The sequence below is a fragment of the Scophthalmus maximus genome, chromosome 19 (genome assembly GCF_022379125.1).
Source record: "Scophthalmus maximus strain ysfricsl-2021 chromosome 19, ASM2237912v1, whole genome shotgun sequence".
NCBI lineage: Eukaryota > Metazoa > Chordata > Actinopteri > Pleuronectiformes > Scophthalmidae > Scophthalmus > Scophthalmus maximus.
The window spans coordinates 7,228,535-7,248,646 of NC_061533.1; the positions used below are offsets into that span (position 1 = coordinate 7,228,535).

Here is a 20,112-nt window from a genome sequence, read left to right on the forward strand (position 1 = left end):
CACACTTCTGGTTTTTAGGACATGATGCTCCACATTGACCCAGTGTTGTGTTACTCCTCCCATTACTGCTGACTAACTCTTGAATGACAGCAGCGGGACGTGTGGAGCCGGGGCCGCGTCCGTCCGTCCGTGTCAAGTTATCTGGCACAGAGGAGCCTGGGAAATCTGGGCCAGCTGAACTTGATTCCCCGGAACAGAGGCCGGTGGTGCCACCGACTCTGGTGTTACACATACGGCAGCAGCTGGCGCTCTCGGGCAAGAATGACCTTGTTAGCATGAAAGGTCATGAGGCAGAAAATGATGCGGTTGAAAGTCTGCTCAAACACGAGGTGTTAATTCTCCTATTTGCACCGTTATTACTGTGGAATTCAAGCAATGTGAGCATTATAATGTGGATGGATGGTGGATTTTACAAATGTTCTGACAGGGACTACCTTACGTGCATCGTACACACAAGTACAAATATTAAAAGAAAAATTTATTTCATGTATCAGCTATGGAGCAGTTTTGTCACAAACATCTTTTATCATAACATTTAATGATGGGCCAAAAACGAGTCATGGTGACGTACCACACACGTGGCACCGGCAATGCCTGTACAGTATCATATAAACACAGCGGCCATCTTTAGAGGGACCTGAGAGGGATGACCTGCAACACCTCTTCGTCATCGATCAATCTCACAGCAGAGGAGTAAAGGGGCACCGAGATTTGAGCTGGTGAACTGAGCGGGTTCTGCTGCTGATTCCGTCAATTGACAATTGAAACGAAAATGACTAGAGCAGGAACGTGTACCTGGGAATAACGTCAACCCACAGTGCAAGAAAAACCACAAATCAGGCAAAAAAAAAAGAAGCTAAATATATGAGTAAAAAACACATAGATCATCATTGCTATAAACAATCTGATAAAACTGTATTTACATTCTGATTTGACTAATTCGCTGAAATGAAACTTGAACTGGTACCTTGTCCGCTGATCTGTAATCATCAACAGCTTCTCTAGACCAGTGCCGTTTGTGACTGAATAAAGAAAGTGCATTCTGTACCTTGTATTACAATCTGATTCATCAAAACTGCGTAGGAGTAGCTCTCCAGCACCGATGAGTAGTTTGACAGCGCTAAACGTTCTCAGGTATGTTTCGACTTGATTATAGTCGACTGCTGGTGAGGATGTCTTCGCTGCAGTGTCGTGGTTTGACTTTACGCATGAAGATACCGTAAGTGTTACTGTAGCTGGGGTGTGTCGATTGAATTATATCTGCATGTGTGTGTGTGTGTGTGTGTGTGTGTGTGTGTGTGTGCGCGTGTGTGTGTGTGTGTTACAGTGGCTATGGCCCACAGGTGACACAACACTGTCTTTGGACAGACCTGAGAGAGCAGCGACCCAACAGCTTCAGCTTGTCACAGAAGCGCGAGGATATCGTGTTCTTCCTGCAAACGGGACCTGAACGAGAAGGAACACGGCTCAGAGGTCAAAGGTCACCATAACAACGTGGAAGGTCAAGTTTTGTTTGTTTTTAAACTGTGATTTGAATCAGGGGGTTTGTCGCACAAAGTGCATGCGCGTGTATGTGGATAGTGAATTTGCTTTTCAAATCTTCCACTCAGCAAGACAAACAGACAGACAAAATTGAACGTTACGCACGGACCTGTGTTGCTCTTGCATTCCTGCACATTGCACTTCCTGAGTGTTTCTGGTTTGGAAATCTTCTCACAGAGGTTGTTTGGCATTACAGCCGAGTCCTGGTCACTCACGCAGTTGACTTGACGCAGCTGCTGACCCCCGCCGCAACTCACGGAGCACTGCAAAGTCATGCGCCCACACAGAATGATCAGGTCTGTGACTATTTTTCGGTCTTATTATTCATTACAAATGTCCCCAAAGCCAGAGGGGAAAGCGCGATCACGCGTGACTGACCTCCTCCCAGTCCTCAGTCTTCCAGTGAGCGCAGGGCTTTAGGCTGCACGCCTCTGTGCTGTTCGGCCTCAGCGTGGTGCCGCAGCGATGCGGCTCGGGACAGTACACCAGCCGCTCCCTGGCGCCCTCGCCACAGCTGCCAGAGCACTGCGGAAAACGAAAAAAAGATGCGCGTGTCATGTCCGCTTTTTGCAGAGATTGGAACAGAATCAAATTTCCCTGCATTTGCTGTGTAATATCAGACCTGAATGTGACAATATTCATACGGGGGGTTTTTTTGGAGCAGGGTGTGACTACACACGTTAAATATCATCAGTCATCAGTGTAATGTAGTAGAGATTCCCCTATTCAGTGTCACAATCTGCCCTTCTGTGGGACTCCCTGTACGGCCTCTGCACCTTTTACTTAAGGTTTTATTTATTGTCTGTGTTTCTACTTCCCGTCTTTATACTTTCCAGACCACTTTTTTGTTTTACATAATGATCAGCCAGCGCTCCCTCCCACTCACTCACTCATGTCCCTTTTCACCAGTGCTTTTATTGGATCACCTGCTTCTGTTTTGGATTTTTCCTGTTACCTGCATTTTCGAATTCTTTCCCACGTTACTGGGCTGCCAATTCTTAACCCTCTCCAGATTTGACGCTCGTCTGGCGTTTCTTTGTTTGAATAGGCCACTTAACTGTACAAGCTCTGTCCCCAAATCTGCATTTGAGTCCTCGCTGCCTGTGCCGTTGTCAGCAAAACCTGACATACAGCAAATCGCCTCTCAAAAGGTTTAAACAAATTTGGGTAATTAAGTGACAGTGATCATTCTTAATATTAAAAGGGTTAGTTCCCCCAAATTACAAAAGCATTGATAACACAAGAATATATGTATGCAAAAAGTGTAATTGATAAGGTTAATGTGTATAACGCTCTTACTGGTCCCCAGGGTGATATACTCCAGGTCATACAGGGCTTGTGGGGGCAAGTCAGCGTGCTGATGGGTTTGCTGGACGCAGCCTGACAGTGGAAAGGTCTGAGGGGACGGTTACTCTGAGAATCGACACACTGGACATCGCGGTACCTCCTTCCCACCACCGCACAGCTATCCGGACACTGTGGATACATAACAACGGTGCAACAAATGCATACATGACACAGAAACAAACCCATTTCATCATAGCAACGGCAGAGTTATTATTTGAAGTGTAGCGAACGTGAGTAATCACTAGGATTCGGTGACTGGAGGAAATCTGACATGACTCACTTTGCTCCAGCTGCCACTCTGCCAGGTGGCACAGGGCTGCAGCTGACACGTACGTGCCGGCTCGGGTCTCTTCACGCTGGCACAGTCCTCGTCACTCTGGGAGCTGCACATGACTGTTCGCCATATTGCGCCAATCCCACATGTTGTTGAACACTGGGGAGGAAGGGGTATTTTCTGATTAAAAAATAGGGTTTATGAGTGCAGGGACTCGGGCGACAAAGTAAAGTGACACGTAAGACAATAGGAATCTCCAAAACAACATCCAGAATCTGTTTTTTTAAAGGACTGCACATGTGGTTTTGCATGTTTTGGCCTGATAAACGCTAGTGCAATTGTTTTCTTATCCAAAAATCATAAAACATGGATTTAACTCCCACCAGGAAGCCTGTGGAAATAACTTGTTTCACTAAATCATGAATATTAATGGTTGCTTTTAAATCACAATGTGCAGTTTCATGCAGGGATATTTATGAAAACGCTCAATTTTGGTGAATTTATGGATGTCCATCATTCTGAAATTATCAAATGAAGATTCATTTCCCAACATCTATGTTTGCTTGTTATTTGTATTCTGCATTTTCTGGTAACATTATGCTTTTTGGGAACTCCAATCTGGAAGTTTTCACTCCTTTCCATTCAAGAAAATTAAGATTACATTTTTTCTTCCCCCCCTAAATTATATCAGTTATAACATGCTTGGAAGGGAAGAAAATAATCTTTAAAAAATGTTCATTGGTGGCGTTAATGTAAAATCTTCAGTTAAAGGGATACAACATGCACATTTCCTGGTATGGTTAATTTAGAGAGTAGTATAACATGGTCCCAAAACATTTCTACCCACCTCGCTCCAATTTCCTACAACCCAGAATATGTCCCTGCGGACGGGCTCTCTGGCCATCAGGTTGCTTTGGTCGCCGGTGGAGCTACTCATGGGACTCTCGGGTTGATGGTTTGGGCTCTTGGGGTGACTGCCTTTGGACCGTGAAGGGGGCTTTTTAACCCGAGGGGGAGAATTATTTTTCTTGGGTGTCACAGCAGGTTTCTTCACTTTAATAATCTTTACTGTGGGCTGGGGTGATGCGGCAGTGGTGAATAGATTTCTCGCAGTTGTGGAAGGAGCTTGTGTTGTGCGAAAGCCAGTTTCCGATTGGACCGAGTGGTTCTTGTGCATGGGAGTGGTGAGGGGAACCCTGTGTGTCCGGTGGCTGTGTGGGCTGGTGTGGTGAGGGGTCTTTACCCATCTTAGAGTGCTGGTGTTCGGGGTGGAATACGTAGTTGTAGTGGGTGTAGTGGGTGTACTGGTTGTGTGCATGGTAGGTGGACTTGTTTGTGAAGTGGTTGATTTGATGGGATTTCTGAGAGATGTAGCTGTGGTGGAAACATCCAGGTCAATAATCCCCTCCTCTTCAGTTGTCATATCCTCAACGGCATAATCATATCCCGGAGTGTACATCACCACATTTGGTGTACTTCCCTCCTCCCCTTCCATGTTCTCCTTCTCCAAATTGGTTGCTTTCATGTCCTTTTCAACAGAAGTGGGTTCAGAGGGGAAAACTGTATCTCTCTTACTCCCATTTTCCCTCACGACAACATTGAACTCATAGTCATCTGTGTCAATGATTTCAGGGACTGTGGTTTCAGGGGTTGTAGAGGATGTGGTGGTTGGGACGAGAGCAGTTGTAGTTCCTTGTGTTGTTTTCTTCTTCACAGGCGTGGCTGCAGCCGTAGATGTGGTGCTCATGGGAGGCGAACCAGGAGGATTGGTGGGGCGGCTCTTAGGGGGGAAAATGTGGCGGTATTTTGGGGCAGGCCCGGGTCGTCTACGTAGACTTGAGTTAGGGCAGCTCTGCAGGGCACACAGTGATCTGGAGCGAGGTTTGGTTGAGAGGTCGCACGTCTTTTTGGGTGCTATTGAACACGTGACTTTGCGTGAGCGAACCCCTCCTCCACATGTGACTGGACACTGCAAAAAAAACCAACAAACATGAACGAAACATTGGCTGAGAAATAAAGGAAGGTATGAAGATAAAAGGCTATGGACAAATAAATGAGATGGCAATCAAAACAAAAAGGAATACCTCCTCCCAGTTTCCGACTGCCCAGTCCTGTCCACAGGGTACGTCTCTGTTGCACGGCACCACCGGTTTGGGTTTAAGGAGATGCTTGCACTCCAAAGGGTGGAGCACCCTTTCCTCTGCCGAAACTGTGCGGACACAGAGAACCGTTCGCTTTCTCACACCATCTGATCCGCAGGTGGCTGTGCACTGCTGCCAACCACCAACCCACCACCTGAGGGAGAAGGGATGGAGAGCAAAGGAGGCTGATGGGGGTAAGTTGGCACTCAAAAAATAAATGGAGAGCACATGGTGCGTCGATCGTGTCATCGTTTTTTTTAACAATGAACAGGGCTGGGTAGAATATGACAATGTTTAAAAGTGTTGCCAATACGTTGCCCGGGTAACCCAACCCAAATTTTAATTTACAAATAAGGGTTGATTTCCTAAATTAAATATGTATAATGGCAAAATGTTGTTTTAGAAGTTTTTCATATGTTCTATAAAGAAAACGAAAGAGTCAAAGGGCATTAAAGAGTAAAAACCTTGCAGGACAATCCATAGTCTTGCATTTTCGGTGTCTATCTTCTGGACGGCTGTCTGGATCACACAGAGACTCGTCCACCACTCCCACATCCATCTCAAAGCATCGCACAGGCTGGAGCTGCTCACCTAGAACAGACAGGAAGTCAGAAATCAGGTGGCCGGGTCAAAACTGAAATGTCACTGAAGTCCTCCAGACTGCAACAAATATACAGAGTAGGAACCTAAGCCACAGGTGGTGCTGCAGTCGGTCCATGCCCCGTGTCTCCAACTGTACATGGGTTCCAGGATCTCATTTCCTGCCTCTTTGGTCTTCTTCATTGAGTACTCGTACTTTAAACCCAGGTTCTTCTCCTGGAACAGCAACTGGACAACCACAAGGAATATTACACGGACAATCACGCTACAAACATACTTGTTGATTACTTCTATAAGCCTCATAAAACTGATCTAGCAGTATGTGGGCATACCTGGAGCACAACCGGCTGTTTGGTGGGTCCGGGGGCAGTGAGGTTCTCCATGTTTCCGCTGCGTTCGTAGTAGAACGTCGTCCCACCGGCCTCATACTCCCCGTTCCACTGGATGATGAAGTTGCCGTTGAGGAAATACTCCTCCGACGCCTCACTCCTCAGGGCCAAGAAGTTACCTGCCTCCTCTACTTCCTTAACCAGGATGTCCCGCGCCCCCTCAGGTATCACACCCACGTCCACGTACCCTGGGAGAGTCGGGAGGGGAGTCAGAGTCACAGCGAGGTAATGAATGGGCCACCATGGCTGCTGCCACACTCACATCCAGGCTACCAGACAGTTTCTCTCTGATCTTTAATAGAGGGTGGGCTCAGTCTGTGGGGGTGGTTGGCATGTATGTGTGTGTGTGTGTGTGTGTGTGTGTGTGTGTGAGCGTACATGTGGATATTCGGCGTGGGGGGCACTGTCCTGTCTCTGTTTTTTTTACTGTGTGTGGATGGGGGAGGACGAAAGCGGCTACGAGTGGGTCTCTGGTGTTTAATGATGTTTGTGGGAAGGTGTGTGTGTGTGTGTGTGTGTGTGTGTGTGTTTCAGTGTTTGTGCAAAGGAGGGGGAGGTTTGCACTTGGTCTAAACCTTTTGAAGTCTTACACATCTGGGCTGGTTATCAGGAAAGGATGCTGTGTGGGGCAAATACACACACACACACAGAGAGAGAGAGAGAGAGAGAGAGAGAGAGAGAGAGAGAGAGAGAGAGGTAGAGAGAGAGACAGCGAGAGAGGAGGTTTTATTGCTTTAGAGCCTCGTTCTCTATTAATCTGTCTTCATGGTATGTTCATGAGTTACACTTTTCCAAACATAGTTAAAATCAGCCAAATGTAAACATGTAAATCTTTGGACAAATAAAAACACGGGCCTGCAGACACACACACACACACACACACACACACACACACACACACACACACACACACACACACACACACACACACACACACACACACACACACACACACTGGCCAAGTGCAGCAGGACACACAGCTGCCTGGTGTGGACGAGGATGCTGCCATGACAACTAAGAAACAACACAATGGCGTAATGCTAATGAACTGTCCTGAAATGACTTTAGGTCCGTCGACATAAATTTGAATTCTTAGCTTTTTTTTTTTTTTAAATGCCGCTCTAATAGACACATCAAAGCATTTTCTCACTAATAGGTTTGTCTGTTTCGTGTTACCCCAATTTTATAATTGTATTTATTATGTCTAGCTAATTCAATTTGTTTCCAGCTGCTTGAATATCCTGCGTTGAACTCACCAAAGCCTTCTGCTTCATCAAATGACTTGTAGACCGTCTCACAGCTCGTGCCGTCGCCCAAACAAACTCCACAGTGATCCTCCACCGCGTTGGAGTCGATGCCATTGTCACAGCCTACGTCCTGCGGACAAAGCACACCCACGGACGCGTTAAAATACAACCGCAGACACAATCACAATACAGTGCAGCGTAAGGAGAACAGAACATCTCTTCCCTCGCTTAGACTGCAGCTTGTGTCCTCCTCTGCTCTTCCTCCCACAACCCCTCCAACCTCTTTTAGTCTCTTACCAAGCCACACTACCTTGCACACTCCATTGATGCAGATGTTTCTGGACTTGTTGTTCATGAAGCACGTTGTTCCGTCGGTCACAGCGTCGAGCATCTTCTCCGAAAAATACTCATTGACTGGTCGACAGTTCAGCTCGCAGGGATTCACTAAAAAGTGGTTGTGAGATGGGGGAGAGAAATATCGGCGTTTAACTCTAATGAATGATGAGTGTGAGCTTACCTATGTCAGGCCAAACTTGTTCTGATGGCGAGGTATGCTCCTCAGTGACGAAACTCAATTTGCTTTGTTGTTTTTTTGTCTTTCTTTTTTACAGTTAACAAATAAATAGCAGAATATAGAACAATGATTTCGATGATGGGAAGACAGGGACGCCGCATCGCTGATGACGTTCCAGGGTAAATGCTACCCCCTGTTGGGCGACACGTACAACTGCATCTACTGGGCAGCATCTTTGCGTCCGTCTATCTGACCACTCACATGGGTTGGTCACAGGGATCCACTTGTACAGCTCGTTGTTGTAGGCCACAGTGTCGAACTCACTGCACTGCATCTCTCGAAAGGTCGGTTTATTCCTCTGGCAGGGTTTTGTGTTACAGGTGCGATAGCGCTTCCTTTCTCCGGTGCAGTACCTGCCTCCAAATTCTGGTCTACGGAAAAACAGCGGCACACAGTTTTGTCTCAGGGTATAATTTGCGAAGGAAACAGCAAAAAATAGATAAAGAGTTCGGGTGTGCTAAAAACTTAGAATTAGTTCTTACTTGGGGTCGTTACATTCCCTCTCCGCTGACTGAACACCTGTTCCACAGGTCCTGGAGCAGTGAGACCAGGTACTCCACTGTCCCCAGCCTCCATTCACGGTCTCTGGGAGTTTACCCACGATCACACACTCTCCCGAGATGCACCACTGAAGGAGAAAATGATCGTAAAGATCACCCAAATAACCATTTCCTTCCCCCCGGGCAAATGAAACTCAAACGGCAACAAGACAACGCGACTGGCATCATCTACCTTCTCTGGTCCACAGCGAGTGCCATCGATAGGTGAGTCCAGTTTGGAGCGACAGGAGCCGTTCACCGAGCACCAGAGAATCTGGCAAACATTCTGAAAGAAAGACACAAACACAACAATGTCGGCAAAAATATATATTTTCCTAGAGGATTTGTGATATTTAGTCGGCGCTTGGATGCACAATACTCACGTCGACCTCAGGGCAGAAGGTCGCATTCGGGCCATACTGGAGTTGGCACTGGTGGTGCGTGGTGTAGCGGACACCGAGGCGAGCCAGTGGGGTGGTTAGGTCCCTCTTGGAAGGACGATCATCCAGACAGAAGCCCCATCCACGACTAAAACAGACATACATGTGTGATATTTTGAAAAATATTAAAAAAAAGAGAAAGGGGTATGATGGTGTGGTGGTTGGAAGAGATGCCTGACGGAGAAAGGGAAAAAAAGAAAATCAATGGCACAGGCAGCAGGGAGGAGTTGGTTTTAAAGAAATCCTTGGTTGTGGTAAGGGAAATTATAGAAAAGAAATGGTACAAACTTGATGTCATGTCAAAACATGCCAGTGGAAAGGTTCAGTTTCCATTCTGCAGTCTCCCAGCCCAGATGAAAAAAAAAGGGTGTGATGGAAAAACACCAGGAACAGTAACTTGTTAGGATGGAGCTCTTCTAATAGCAGTCACGGGTCAGAGTTCAACAAACATGAGATCTGACCTCTGACTTTGCTGGAGCTCGAGGTGAAATTGTTGTCAGACAGGAATTCTTTAATTCATCATTGGCATAGTTTTCAACCGAAGATAATGAGCGTCAAAGCAAACATTTGCAGAGCCACTACTTGAATCTGCAAATTAGCCGTGAACACACACTAACGCTGCATTAGGCTCCACTTGCTTTTCTGTCATTTGCTGGATTCTCTGGCTTAAAATGAATTTGTGCCTGTTCAGCATTTATTGCACCTAGATGTTTGTTCTTCGCTGTTGTGGTTTGCTACACATCTTCATTTTGTGACTCATGTTATTATCTTATATCGATATATTCATCACTTCAGAATTATAAATAGATTCAACCTTACTCAAGGAAGCGTGTGATGTATTCTTTGGAGCAGGAAGACCAAGTGAGAGGCGAGCTGTCGTACATCAGCTGCCTGGACATGATGAACGGGTGCCTCCCTTCCAGCTCACAGTCATTCCCCTGGCCGTCGTGATGAATTCCAAAGCTGCATTCAAACAAAAACCAATGTGACCAAAAGTCATATTATCATTAACACAAAGAAATTACGGCTTTCATGCTTTGGCCGTCATAGTGGAGGCCTTCAGGTCTTGGATCTGCAAAAAGCAGACTCTGCATCAACTGTCATTATATCACCAAGGCTTTATATTTATTAAATGGTGTCTTCTGGCTGAACTGACGCAGAAGCTACAACTCAACAAATCACTGCAGTAGAAAAATGACATCAATGAAAATATGTTTTTAGCTCGTGTCGCAGTAATCCGTCGCTGAAAATGAAACGAACCCATTCATTTTTAACGTCTGATACCAAATCTGGAACACCATCATCTTCTTGGGTATCAATCTTTTTGGATGTCTGGTTACTAGATACTAGTAATTACTTCCATCCACCCATTGATGAGCTAATGCTAAGAGATTGATGACACGACTGTATATTCTTCTATGGTAACCGATCATGGGAACAGGATGCTTTCTTTGTTGCACGGCCCATTGTTATGAGATGGCATTATGCAGAGTTTCACAACAATCACAAGTCACACACAGACACACACACAGACACACACACACACACACACACACACAGACCTGTGGCCCATTTCGTGAGCAACGGTGAAAGCGACAGGTAGTCCAGAATCCTCGTTGATATTGCAGCTGCGGTGTGGCTGACACATCCCAGAGAGATGCGACAGACCCAGGGTCTCACACGGCTGGTTCATCCCAGCACAGATGTCTTTCCTGGGGGAGGGGAGAACACAAAATGCAAATTACAGTACCGGTAAGTGTGCGAATGCCATATTTTGACAAGATGCTGGCGTCATCTTGAATAATTTATCCATTTCATTTGTGTTGACCTGATGAAACTGCCGACCTACAGCTGGTTGTGTGCGTGTGACTTGCCTGGTGACCAACACTGCCACGTCGTGGTGAGCCGGGTGCGTGTCACTCTGAGGGTTGAGGTTTTTCTGCCAAGCACAGAAACTGGCCAAAGTGCTGTCGGCATGGTGAACAATCTTCAACCCTTTCTGCAACAAACAGCAGAATCAGAACACTCACTCTGCAGAGTTCTGGCACCCTTCAGATGTTTTACATTGTGTGATTTTTAGAACAATTTGACATTATACTTGACTTTGAAGAAAGATTTCCTTTCCGGATTGATTTTGTATGAAAGTGGTTACTTTTATCCACACAAAGGGGCTGTTTGTTCAGCTTGATGCTCAGTGCGAAGAGCACTTGAACCGGGGCCAACTAAAGGAGAGACTCACAGTTTCCTTTATATCCTTCATAAATGTGCATGTGCTTTTTTAAATTTGTTTTTTATACAACTAAGGTTTGCACTGCCAAAGCAAAAACATAAAAATTCCATAAAAGGCTTGTCCCAGGTAAGCGTTACCTCTTCTCCCTGTAACAAAATGAGGCGCACCAAGATGACATGGATGGCATTCCCAATACTGGCATCATGAAAGATTCCCGCCACCTGTAAACACATAGAGAGCATTCGCAACCAAGCAGAAATTGAACGACTGTGCAGACACGGAGATTGGATGAGAGCAGGTATAAAAAGTTAAACCATGTGTTAATTCTAACCCCTCACCATGTTCATGATGGTGAAGATGTAGGACTCCACATTATCGCTGCCGTGATATTCAATGAGTTTGGCGTCAGCCACCACCATGGTCTCCACCCAGCGCTCTCTACTGACTGAGCGCTGCGAGCGAGACTCGGCCCGATCCTCGGCCCGATCCTCCCAACTCTGCTGCTCCCTCTCCCATTCCTCCCTCTCCCTCTCCACCTGGACAGAGTCACTTTGAGCATCTAGAGCATAGATAACGGGAGACATCACTTGTGGCTTATCCTTACTTGACACAGGCCCAGAGAAAGAGAGAGAGAGAGAGAGAGAGATAGAGGGAAGCTCACTTTACATGAACATCTGCGGTGCAGTACACGTTGATACACTAACTCAGATACACACCTTGAACTCCGCAGGGACTGGGTGTGTCTTTGGACCCAAGGCTGCGTTTTTTTCTTTGACTCTCTGGCGTTACTCTTGGATAGACGACGTGGGGCTCTGGAGTCCCTGCAGGATCATCAGGAGATTTCTGGACAGGTTCGATGAAATACTGTCCCTCCGGCAGGGAGAAGAAGCCTCTCTGGGGAGAATAGAAACGAAAAAGATGTTAACGCATTAACCAGAGATAATTGAGACTTGGCAGAACGCGTTTACTTGTAAAGACGGATAATGAAATGTGGAAAAACAGGGAATATCTACAATGTCTCAGTTATTGGGGACATAATATTTTACCCAATCACAAAATTGTAATCTAGATTAAAAAGATTACTCCTTTTCCCAAAATCGTGCAGAATGCAGCTTCAGGTCTCTTATCACACATTCTCAGACTGTGACTAAAGCTGAGAGGTTGCAGCCCAGTAATTAGCATGCTTTTCACGTACAATATAAATTACGACAACAAATCACTCGAAAATCCTTGTATTTCTATGATTCCCACACTGAAACGAAGAGAGAGAGAGAGAGTCGATGTTCCCTCAAAGGCCGCCGAAAAAAGGGTCATTCGTCAGTAACACTCATTAGCCAACAGATCTGAATATGAACCTTCCTCCTTCCCCGAGGCACATTCTCTGTCTCCAGCAGCAGCAGCAGCAGCAATACAAAGAGTTTTTCCTAAGTATGCCGTGCGTGTTCTTACAGGTGAAGGCCATTCACTTGCTGATTGTGGTCTGCTGGCGAACACACACACACACACACACACACACACAGGCAAATACGTAGATACATGCCCTCACACACAAATACTGTACACCTACATGAAAACATACAGTACATGCATATACAGATACAGCTGTAAACACACACACACACACACACATAACAAATGTTGCACTTCTGGTTTTGCAATCTGTCTTCATTAGGGAAAGTGTGCGTGTGTGTGTGTATGTGTGTGTGTGTGTGTGTTGGGGTGTCAAACTGAGTCCAAACAGGCCCGGGCTGTTTGGGGATGAACCGTCCCCTCCCAGTCTCCCTTAACTGACTTGCAAAAGACAGATTGAGGATATATAAATCCATCCAGAGCCAAACAGATGGAAAGATGAAGGTCTGCATGAGTACAGCTGGGGACAGAAAAGAATTTTGCATGTAACATTGGTGCACCTGAAGAAATGTATCCTGGAGATAGCACACAACTGAGTCATATAAGTCCAACATGAAGAACTCTTATGATTTGAGAGTTGCATCTGATTCTTGATTCCTTCTCAATGTCTGAGGAGAACAACAGCAGATGTGAAAAATTAGGCCATGTAGTGTTTACACAGTCTTTTGGCCGGTTGTGGTTCCAAGGGTCTACCCTGCTATGCGCTGCAGTTACGCGCCGCTCGTCTTTTTCTGGGTCACCGTGACACGGTTTACGCGTGTTTCTCGGAAGAGAAGAAATGCTCCAATTCACGCAGCAGTCTGCAGAGCTTCGACAGCGTGGATCCCATTCCTCCGTTCGGGAGTTCAGGAAGTGCAAAGAAAAAGAGAAAGTTCATTTTTTAAAGACTATATCGCTCTACCTGTTTCAAAGAATCTAGTTGAATAAGAAAAACTGCAATCTGGAAAATACTGGAATACTTGTTCATATAAAAACACCTGAAAAATAAAACTCACAATGCAAATGTGACACAAATGTCGTCTGTATGTGTCTGCTTTGTCCAAAACTCACAGTTAAACAGTTAAATATTGCGAAAGGGTACTGCAGCAATGAATCAGGTCACGGTGGCTTTCAGCCAGAGTTCCCAGAGCTGTAGTGGACTCATCCACAAAGCATGCAAGCTGATACGACTCTGCTCAGCTGGGAAAGTCTCCCACAGGCCCTGCTCAGAAAACACACAGCTGATTTCACTGTTGCTCTGCATCTCATCCGCACACACACACACACACACACACACACACTCAATTGGACAGGATTAATATGCTATCAGACCTCACATCGCACTGCACGATATGAAACACACATGGGTATACGTTTTTTGGATGGGCCTACTCTCCGTTCTCATTCCTCCCCGTTGTGTCACCAAGGAGAAATGCAAGAAAAGTTCAACTTCCAAGTGAGTCCCAGCGGAGGAAAAGCAGGTGGTGGAGTGCAGATCAACCAGGAAGGAATGCTGCAGAGAGGCCCATCCAAACATGCGGACCATTGCGCTGCGTGATCTGTATGATATGCGTGTACCATGCTTGCACAGTGTGGTTATGGTGTTACTGGTGATCCTTAAATTACCACGTAGCCTACGGATCCTGTGTGAAGTCTGCGCTCGATAAACAAAGACGATTTGAGGGAATTCCACCTTGGACTTTGTTTCCCCCTTGGAATTTAAAAAAAATAGGAGATTATTCTGGCACAGGTTTTGCCCCAAAATCCTGAGCGCTCTGGCGGCTGAAACGAGCCTCGGACTGGAGTTTTGCGTTGCACCTTCGCCACCTCTCTCCCTCTATCACCTCCTGCCCACCTCCTCCTCTCCATTAATCCCCCTCCTCTGACCTAGAGGAAGCGTGTTTGGGTGTGAGGTGCCAGAGCCAGGGGAGGTTACCATAACACAGGTCTGTGTTCTGAATACGTTGGCCATGTGGAACTGCTTTACTCCAGCTTCCTGCTTCTGTGGGTTTTGTAGCGCCGGCCAACTGGGCTTTGCGAATAAAGTCTCTTCTATTAAAACAGCCAGTGGCCTCAGTAGTGATTAGTGGGACAGGGGAGGAGAGTTGGGGGCGGATGGTGCTCGCTACCGCAATATGACAGATCCCAACAATTTTCTAGCTGACAAACTTTCATTTTCTTCAGAGACAACCGTTTCTTAATGATTACTGGTTTCACCGCACTGAGCCCATTTTTTATAATTCTGCCTGCAAGCTCATTTCTTCCTCAGAGGTCAAAGACATTATCATTTTTCATCAGCTGCATCCAAGTGAGGAAAATACCAATATAAAAGGTTGGAACTTGCACGAGCTTGCTTTGTGTTGTGCCCTCGGGACTTGCCAAAGATTCCACTGAGGAGCTTCCTCTTTGCTTGATTTGCAAGTCTCCCCGCACAGGAACAAGACAGCGCAGTGACAGCGGCCTCCACCCAGTAGCTCAGATCCTCGCGGTTTCACGTGTGCAGCAGACAGTCAAAAGTGGCGGGTGGCCTGGACTCAGTGAAGACATCACGTGAGGTGAATATCTGTTTGTCCGAGAGTATGTGACTATTTTTGTGGAACGTCAACATGACAGGATTGTTATGTTGACAGCATTAATCTTCGGACAGTTAGTGGAACAAAACCAGACATTTCATTTCCTCACCTTGGGCTTTAGGGAAATTGGGGGATTTTCCCACAGTTTCTCCACAGTTTCTCCACTGTCACTGGACTCACAATTTCGGAAAATTTTGTTAAAAAAATCAGCGCAATAGGAATTAATCTGTTCACAAACAAATGGTGTTAATGTTTTTCATATTTGGAAGCTAAATCTCTATCCTCATCCTAAGGGCGAATGACCTCAATAGCAGCTTGCAGGGTTTTCCTCTCTACATCTGTCTGGCTCAGTCTCGCTGTTCAGTGGTTCCTCTGTGGCTTTTTTGGCTGCTGTAAACCTCAGAAGTGAAAATCAGTGCAATAGGTCGTGTTTCCCTGGTGGGTCGGAGAGAAGGGACAAACTGGGTCAGCGAGGATTGTAAGGAGGAGAGAAACCATCATGTACATACTGCAGGTTGTAGAGAAGTGAATTTCTGAATGACATAACACATTCTGCCGCTGGAGACTGTGACGAAGCTTGTACAGTGGGTCAGATATAAATCATAGTGATACAGAGGCGTCTGTCAGATGAAACAAGTGAATCGCAAATTACAGGAAGAAACAGTGCTACTCAAACAAAAACAACAGAGAGGCAGGAGGGCAAGACCCTGCAGGACGGGCATTCCTGCTGCGACACAGTCAAACATGAACGCCGAAACAGTCTTCGTGACTAAAACTGACACATCCCATCATTTCAGGGGCTCGCGGCTCCTCCTCAGGAATATTGCTGAGAATTGAACTGACCTGTAATTCGTCAAAAAGTGTTTTGAGTGACTCTCAGCCCGGACATTTAATGAGAAATGTCCATATGGCGCACATATTTTTGTCATTTCTCAAAGTCCTCATGCTGGTCCGTTGAGCTGCTCGGTCATATTTCTGCTGTCCAGCTGTCTTCTTTTCTTTTGTAGTTGAAGTATATAGCTGATAATAAACATTAAAGCCAACGTTTTTTTCTTTAAAAAGGTCCTGTTCCCTGTGTCTCCATCTCCGCCTTATTGCTCCAGGCTATTAAAAAAAGGGTCCCAAAATCACTTACCCGAGCTCTACGCTGCACAGAACAAAGTAACACTGCACGTCGGCAGGGGTTCGAAAAGAATGTCCCGCAGACAGAGATGTGAATGAATGAGTGCGGAGGAAAACGTCTGAGAAAGACAAAGAGAAGAAAAGGGGGGTCTCATGGTTTGGCTGAAAAGCAGCAGCCGTCTGTGGGTCTGCAGCCGCAGTCGTTCAGCAAGTAGGGTCAAGGAAGTCTTGGAAGGGCAGACTAACAGACAGGGCACTGTCAGATGTAAGGGTCTGCTTCGCAGCCCATGACTGCGTCCACCACATGCCTACTTCCCCGGTGTGATGCCCCCCCCAAAAAAACCCTTCCTGCCAGAAGCAACTAGGTTTTTCAAAGAGATGTGACCTCAAATTGAAATGTAGCCATACAAGCTCCATGTGGATTAAAGGGTTCAATATGATGAATGAAGCGGGGGGGTTAACATTGAAGCCTTTTTGCCCAGTAATGCAACACAATGTGATTCCTTACCAGTCCTTTGCAGGAGCTAATGGCTGCAGTTCCCCGCACACCGGAGTTTTCCACGGTGCCAAGGAGGTGGCAGGAGTTGCCCCCGGAGGGACGATGCTCGCTCCTGTTGGCGCTGCCGCCGCTCCTCCTCTCCAGGACGTAGCCATTTGAAACCAGGTTGTCGTTTGCGGTCAAATTGAACAGTAAAGCTCGGCCCCGGTAGCTGAGCTTGTAGTAAACCTGTCCCTCCGGGGCAAGGGGTCGCAGGTCACGCCTGACTCTTCCACCCGCAAAGTGGTGGGCGAGAGAGTGGGAGACGAATCCTCCATCGGCATCGGTTCTCTCCGGGTGGACAATGGACAGGTCCGACTCTGACAGCTGACCTGCAGGACAGAGTTGGAGCCAACACAATACAATACTGTCGATAAACAGTTGTACACATACATTTACCCTTCGAGCATAACTGATACTGACATGCACCTAACCATGCAAACGTCTTCCAGTCCTGCATTCCATTCAGACATGCAGGCTCCTCTTTTTACAACCACTGACCTTGCTCTGCAAAGAGAGACAGGAGTCTGCCGGAGTCCGAGAGCTCTTCGTGGCCGGTTGCCAAGGTGAAAACAAAGTGCAGCAGCAGCAGCAGCAGACAGAATACCGGGCGCTCCTGCGAACATCGCATATTTTACGTGGCCAAACTCAAAGCAACGGGAAAGAGTGTCGGGGCGGCGGGGGTTCCAGTGGCGTGCGAGGCGACCACTCCGATCCTGCACTGCACTGTGTCATGACATGGACACAGCCCCAGAGATCTCAGCCCTCGCGAAGGGGAAACATGCACCGAGCAGGACTGAGAGCCAGACCATAGTTCGGAGAGAGGGAGCGCTCCAGCTCAGCGGAGGGAGAGGAGAGCAGGGGAGGGGAGGGGAGGGGAGGGGAGGAGTGTTCTTCGGGGCCAGTGGCTACTTCTCCTCGTGAGGGGGGAGCAGGCGGCGGAGAGGAGCCCGTGCTGCCGAGGGGTGAGAAGTGTCGAGACTTGTCATCTGATGCTGCACCATCGATGCGAGACAATTTACTGAGTGTCTTGAAAGGAAGAAGAAAACAACCTTGAGAAAAACTACGTGGATCAGTTGGAAGGAAACTTCAAAAAATGAAATTGTTTAACTGCAGCACTTTTAGGCAGTTTTGAAACAGCCCCCTTTCTTAACGTAACATGACATTAACATGTTTAACTTACATATTTCGGGGCAGTTACAACGGCTTCAAAAATCAAACAACCCGCAAATGCAAAATATGAGAAGACATTTGCAAGAGTGATCAATCACGTGTTTGTCATTTTTAACATACATTTTTCTGTGACATTTTTCTGTAAAGATCTCTTGATTCATGACGATGATCGGGTCAAACAACTCCTGTGCAAATATGTGCATTCAGTTTTGGGTTTTTTTGCAATTAGATTCCAGTGTGAAGGATTTGTGTAATGGACACACATGGACCTTATGTGCGTGCACAAAAAAATTGTCTTTACTTCCAGCCTCTACTGAATGGAACAAGAGATATCGTCTGATGTTTGTGATGCACTGTGGAAGAGCCCTCTGTAGGACATCATTTATTATTTTCTAGCAAATGTTTACAGGCCTTTTGAACCACAACATACTGTAGGTTTGGGTTAAAACATTTTTTTTTTCCTGAGGCATATCCTCTAACATCTATCTATCTATCCTTTCTCTGTATGAGTATGAAGTCGTATGGGCCTACTATAGACTTATCTTCTGCAAAGAATTGGCAAAGACCCACATGTGAGTACGTGTGGCTTTTAAAACAGGGAAACATCTGTTTGATTTCCCCTGTGTCTTAAAAATATCTGCGATGGAGAAGAGAGATGATTATTTTGGAAAATGTCGGAGCCCTCTAGAAATAACTTGGCAAATCCCCCGACAGCACAGTTCCACGCAGATTATGACACTTGAGCTTTGAGTCGATCCCAGTCGACCCTGACCTCGCCCTCTCGCTTATGAAAGAAAGGCCACACGAACAACACTAAAAGAGCCATAGTGGGGTGTTCTCTCTCAAAAGGACCCAATAAAACAGTGAGCAATAAGATCTTTGTGTTGAGGTTGCAAGGTAAAAAAGAACACTTATTTGAGAACTAACAAGCCGTGCATTACTGGAAACTGACACACCCTGACATTAAAGGATAAATGGTGTGTGTTTTACTACACATCTGGAATGTCTGTCTCATATAAAATTGCCGAGTGGGGCAATTTGTCTGATTTTTCTCTTTTTCAGACAACGGATGAAGATGTAACTCTTTTCACAGCTCACAACTATCTCACTAAATCTAAGTGATCGCAGAAGTGGAAAGAGTTCAGATATGAAATCCATCAACATATGGCACACATGTACATTCCTGCATTTTGGCAGGCGGCCAGTTTTCCATTGAAAATACATTATTTTTTTGCCAAGAGGAGCAAGGTTATGGTCCAGACAACTTTATGGACTAGGTTGAATCCCATGGACGAATTGTTTTATCATTCCCAGAGACATTACCCCAACGGACCCCCCTGAAGTACCCCGTTACAGTAATGTGCAACAGACTGTGAAATGTCTCAACCTGGAAAAAATAATCTGGACCCTTTGTTAGTCTTAGGTGGGAGAGGGGAGATTTAACACAGAGAGATTGTGGCCGCATTCCTCACGGGGACTTCCCTGGGTTCTGGTGACTAACACGTCTGGAAGGTTTGGTTGCGTTTCGTTACAATGATATTGTCTGTTTCCCAAAATGCATCAATTTCACGGTCAGTACTTTGGGACACTGATCGCTGCCCTCCAATGACAAGGAAAAGCAAAAATCATCCAAAAAATGATTGAAGCAGCAAACGTAACTTTATGTTGACCAAAGAATTGTTGTTGTTTTTTTTTATCCCCCCCAAAAAATCTAATCAGCCATTTCCTGTGGTCTTCATCAGAGGATACATAGTGTTCACTCAAAGCAAACTGCTCGCATGGAAAACTAAGTGAATCGTGTTATAAGCCTTTTTGGCCATTCTGACATTTCAAAGGTCAAGAAGGAGGCACCAAGGTCAAACTGTGTTGTATTTTACTGTATTTTAATCATTATAGGGGGCGATGACACACAGCGAAACACACAAGCAGCGCTACAAACAATCACAGATATCTCTCAGCTCCAAAATTAAAAATTTTAAATTCATCCACTGAGA

General features: G+C 46.1%; 1 protein-coding gene across 1 annotated transcript; it reads right to left on the reverse strand.

Moving 5' to 3' along the window:
- Positions 1–465: 465 nt before the first annotated feature.
- adamts12 (ADAM metallopeptidase with thrombospondin type 1 motif, 12) lies at positions 466–17,772 on the reverse strand. The gene is made up of 24 exons (XM_035638961.2): positions 17,447–17,772; positions 16,916–17,277; positions 12,040–12,217; positions 11,662–11,882; positions 11,461–11,544; positions 10,968–11,092; positions 10,656–10,805; positions 9,913–10,056; positions 9,037–9,181; positions 8,847–8,939; positions 8,597–8,742; positions 8,316–8,485; positions 7,851–7,984; positions 7,550–7,670; positions 6,237–6,481; positions 5,991–6,132; positions 5,769–5,895; positions 5,248–5,458; positions 4,011–5,132; positions 3,170–3,322; positions 2,842–3,018; positions 1,921–2,067; positions 1,652–1,805; positions 466–1,446 (listed from the first exon to the last, which is right to left on the reverse strand). The coding sequence occupies exons 1-24, from the start codon at positions 17,574–17,576 to the stop codon at positions 1,331–1,333; spliced, it is 4,797 nt and encodes a 1,598-aa protein (XP_035494854.2). The 5' UTR covers positions 17,577–17,772; the 3' UTR covers positions 466–1,330.
- Positions 17,773–20,112: the final 2,340 nt, after the last annotated feature.